The sequence below is a fragment of the Micropterus dolomieu genome, linkage group LG17 (assembly GCF_021292245.1).
Source record: "Micropterus dolomieu isolate WLL.071019.BEF.003 ecotype Adirondacks linkage group LG17, ASM2129224v1, whole genome shotgun sequence".
Lineage (NCBI taxonomy): Eukaryota > Metazoa > Chordata > Actinopteri > Centrarchiformes > Centrarchidae > Micropterus > Micropterus dolomieu.
The window spans coordinates 38360617-38365559 of NC_060166.1; the positions used below are offsets into that span (position 1 = coordinate 38360617).

The following is a 4943-nucleotide window of genomic DNA, read 5'->3' on the forward strand; positions in this document are numbered from 1 at the left end:
CTGTGGAACCAGGTTCCAGTTTGGGTTCAGGAGGCAGACACCATCTCCACATTTAAGAGTAGGCTTAAGACTTTCCTCTTTGATAAAGCTTATAGTTAGGGCTGGCTCAGGTGAGTCCTGAACCATCCCTTAGTTATGCTGCTATAGGCCTAGACTGCCGGGGGATTTCCCATGATGCACTGAGCTCCTCTCTCCTCTACTTTCTCTCCCTCTGTATGCAACCTCATCCCATTATTGCATGTTACTAACACAACTTCTCCCCTTTCTGGTAGTCTTGTGCTTTCTCGTCCCTCTCCTCTCTCCTCCTATCACTTCCTGCAGGTGTTTCTGGCTCTGGAGCTGTGGAGTCTGGATCTGTGGTTGTGGTCACCTGCTGCCCCCGTGTTCCTGCTCGACACCCTCTACTGCAACGACTATTGTTACTAGTCCTATTGTTATTATTGTTATTATAATCATTAACATTAAGATTATTATCATTAACACTACTATAAATATCTGTACCATTTTCATTTAGTCTATAGCAACATCACCTTTACTGTCTGTACCTCTGTGTGGATATTGTGTAGGCTGCATCTCTCTCTCTCTCTCTCTCTCTCTCCTTCCATCCCTCTCTTTTTCTCCCTGTTCCTCTCCTGCCCCCCCCCAAACCGGTGGAGGCAGATGGCCGCCCACCCTGAGTCATGGTTCTGCTCGAGGTTTCTGCCTCTTAAAGGAAGTTTTTCCTTGCCTCTGTCTGTAATTGAACAGACCATAACAGCGAGAGAACTAGTAAGACTACTTCCTCTCTACGCACACCGTGGACGCTGAAAACACTACTCTGCGTCAACTGGACCTTAAACAGAGAGAAGATAATAATCTTCTAAACTATTTAACATCTGTAAACTCTGTAAATCAGAGTTTATAAAATTATTCTCATTTAAAGGCATCTTTTTTTTAAATGTATGCTGATTTGGCAAAATATTTTCTCCCGTCTCGTCACATCTCCCGAGGCTCAGACTCACCCAGCGGCGTGATGCCGTAGAACTCGGCCTCGTGCATGAGCATGTGCACGTTGATGGAGCGGGGGTGCAGCTCTTTGGTCCGTAGGAAGTTGAGGATGGTGGCGAACAGAGACGGGTCCCTGTCGATGAAGATCTACGGTGAGAGACACGCATTTTGTTTACAGCAGTGTAACGAAGATGATAACAATGTGAGGACTAAACGAACAGACGAACACAGAGCGACTGAACTTACAGCTCCAGTTTCATCCTTCAGAGTCGAGATCCGACCGCTCAGAAGACTGAAGACAAGCACAAACAGTCCAGCGGTTAGAGACACAGCACACTTTACTGTACATTACGCTGGCAGCTGCTTCTCCGTTAACATCCAACAACAAATAGTAATTAAAACAAATCAAAATTATTAAATAACACAATAATAAATAAAATAATTATAATAATTAGAGAAAGAAAGTTTTGAAACTCTTGTCAGTTTCTTTACATATTCGAAAGGAGTGGGAAGAAGAAAAAAAATTTGTCCACAAATCAAATACTTATAATCTTCCCGTTATACAAATAAACATTTACAGATCTACTTTGTCACACCCAATGATTCCAGCTTCCAACAATATTTCCTGGTTTCTTTCCTCCTCTGTGACAATAAACGGATTATATTTGGGTTGTTAACAAAACAGGACGTTTGAGGACGTCATCTTTGGCAACACTGAATGAACATTTTATGGAACAGACAACTAATCAACTAAAGGAGAAAATGAAAAAGGAAAATAACCATTAGTTGCAGCCCTAGTTGATGCACTGTCTAAGTGCAGTTATTTGTATGCAGACCCATCTTATTGATTAAAGGACTTCATTTACATGTTGTGTCAGTTATCAGTAAAAGTTTTGAATGGAGTTTAGAAAGGACGTGTGTGTGTGTGTGTGTGTGTGTGTGTGTGGGTGGGTGCGTTTGTCTCACTGACCTGGAGAAAAAGGAGTCAGGAACCCACGTCAGCGTCTGTCGGGAGGTGCTGAACCTGTAAACAAACATTACCTCGTTAACTCTTCTTCTTCTCCACAGGTCTTATATCCTTGCTCACATTGTCATATTTCGTAAGTGAGTTCAAGTTCAAATTTATTTCTAAATTCTTTAGTTGACCAAAGTGCTTTCCAAATTCAGGATACAAAAACTATACACGATGAAAAGAGTAGAAAAGGTGAAAAATGTAAAAGCTCAATTCTGTCTGAAGGCCGATGAATAGAGGTGGGTCTTTAGAGAGGATTGAAAATGTCAGCAGTCCGAGCAGTTCTTATTTGAAAAGGTAAAATATTCCAAAGATTACAAGAGGCTTGGTCACCTTTAGCTGCGTTTTGACCAAAGGAACTAAACCGAGAACTAGGAACCTTTGGAGGAACTCAGTGTTTCCACCGGAGGGACCAGGGTCTAAATTTAGTTCTAGAGTCTTTATTTGACCACCCAAAAAGTAGGGTAGTGAATCTTTGAATGGAGGCTTCTGGCTTTAACTGGAGAATGTTTTTCTACGACTGCTCGTCTCTTTTCCACGGTTGTTCGCAAACAACAGAGGGCTGAAGGAACCTTTTAGTTCCTTGAAAAGAGATCCGCGGACTTAAGAGTCCCGGGTACTTTTGGTCGAAATGCGGCTTTTATTATTTAACCTGGATCTGGGGACAGTGAGGAGCATCTGATTGGACAACCTCAGCGCTTTGAAGGTGACAACACATTTAAAATCTTAAAAACAAGCAATAAAGGCTCCTAAAGCCAACAGGAAGCTAAAACGGGGGTAATGAGCTCACGCTGTTTAGTTCCAGTTAGAAGTCGAGCTGCTGCGCTCTGGACGACGAACTGCAACCTATTGAGACGACCGATCCACTCCAACATACAAAGAATTCCAGCTGTCTGGTCGAGACGTTGTAAATGCAAGGATTACTCTTTCAAAATCTTTATCCCACAGTCTGAGCTGACTGTCTTTTATCAAATTTAAAAGCACAGTCAAAGATCACACCTAGATTCTTAGTGAATGGACGACTGTGCCAAAGAACCAATAGCATCCACACAAGCGCTTAAATCTCCAGGACGAGGAAAGTTCTGATCCAAGCATCAGGACAAATGCAAAGGTCTTCAAATACCAGTCAGTTGCTTTGGCTGGACTTCCAACATCCTCTATTTATACAGAGAATCAGACTGAGACCAGGCAGCACTGTGTACATCACATACGCAGATATCAAAAAATATTTATAAAAGCAGGCACACACAATGTACAGGTAATAATTATTCAACAGTAATGAGTCCATGCAACATCGTTTTAAAATGTCCTATAGAAACTACATCAAACACGTTTCCTGTCTTCCTGTAGTTTGAATGAGCAGCATTATATTCACAGGCAGTTTTCTCTCTAAGATTGTCAGTATATTTCTGTACATGAGGACCCAAACAGATCATTTACTTTGTTCGCATGTAATTGATTTCTTCCTGCCTGTAACGTTACTTCCTCGTTATCTTTCATGACTCTGATGTTGACAGCTCTGCCGCACAAAGGCAGTTTACTTCAGGTATCACTGAACCACAGCTGGACTTAAACAAACAAAAGGAACCACCGTTAAAATCCTGTTTCTGCCACTCAAAAGTTAGCCAAACACAGGTTCCATTATCGGACAGTGTGCCTCTATCGACTCGTTCCGCCCTGACAGATTCCTCAGATTAACGTTATTTTACCCACGAACAAAACTCATCGTTTGTTTCATTTAATACACAATACAGCTAGTTTTGTTCAGCGTTAATACTTAACGTTAGCTCCACGTTAGTTCATTCCCTTAACTTAACTCCGGCCTCGCTTTCCTCTCTCTGCACTTACACAACCTTTGTATCCCGACTAAAGGATAAGCAGTGGTTCAAATATCTCTGCTTTTCAGATATTAATTCATCAATAACACCTCTGGAACAATACTGTTAGCATTGTAGCTAGCCGGGGGTTAGCCTGCCGTAACCTGCTCCGGCTCCTCACCTCTTCCCGCCGACGTTCAGGTGGATGATGTCCCCGCTCCTCGCCGCGTTAGACATCATCTGAGCCGTCTGCGACTTCAAATCGCTCAATTAGTCTTTTAAGTCCATGTTTTTAAGTAGAAATCTCGCTTCCGTTGTTGCTTCTAAGCAAACTTCCTGTCGCGCTGCGAAGCGGAGGGTGGGACGTAAAGCTCGCCAGCTCTCGCGCTGTTTCTTCTAGGCATTACGGTAACATGGTGTCCCAGCAGATTTCAAAATAAAAGAGAGCTTCCGCTGAACATAATCACAGACTGAATAGATGAATAAATAAATGCTTAAGACAACACAAGTATCTAAAGAAGGTGGAACATTTTCACACAATGCTTACTGAATTCACACTGATGTAAAAATAAAACCTGTTTTCCTCTAACTCATTTCACTTCACAGTGAATGCAGACCCGGACCGGCTGGAAGACATAAACCACGGACCGGATTCTCCGCCTGGACCCGGACTCTCCGCCTGGAACCTGACTCTCTGGCTGGATCCGGACTCTCTGCCTGGAACTGGACTCTCTGCCTGGACCCGGACTCTCCGACTGGAACTGGACTCTCCGCCTGGACCCGGACTCTCTGACTGGACCCGGACTCTCTGACTGGACCTGGACTCTCCGCCTGGAACCTGACTCTCCGCCTGGAACCTGACTCTCCAATTGGATCCGGACTCTCCGCCTGGACCTGGATTCTCTGACTGGACCTGGACTCTCCGCCTGGACCTGGACTCTCCGCCTGGAACCGGACTCTCCGACTGGATCCGGACTCTCCGCCTGGACCCGGACTCTCTGACTGGACCCGGACTCTCTGACTGGACCTGGACTCTCCGCCTGGACCTGGAATCTGCCTGGACCTGGAATCTGCCTGGACATGGACTCTCCGCCTGGACACGGACTCTCCGCCTGGAACCTGACTCT

General features: G+C 44.4%; 1 protein-coding gene across 1 annotated transcript in view; it reads right to left on the minus strand.

The window, feature by feature from the left end:
* Nucleotides 1-4208, minus strand: part of LOC123985567 (SH3KBP1-binding protein 1-like) — a 234595-nt gene extending 230387 nt beyond the window's left edge. The window contains exons 1-4 of the mRNA XM_046073182.1: nucleotides 3998-4208; nucleotides 1958-2011; nucleotides 1234-1279; nucleotides 1002-1134 (exon numbers count right to left, since the gene is read on the minus strand). Of these exons, the coding sequence (XP_045929138.1) occupies nucleotides 1002-1134; nucleotides 1234-1279; nucleotides 1958-2011; nucleotides 3998-4056 (292 nt within the window). The 5' untranslated portion in view covers nucleotides 4057-4208. The remainder of the gene's footprint in view (nucleotides 1-1001; nucleotides 1135-1233; nucleotides 1280-1957; nucleotides 2012-3997) is intronic.
* Nucleotides 4209-4943: the final 735 nt, after the last annotated feature.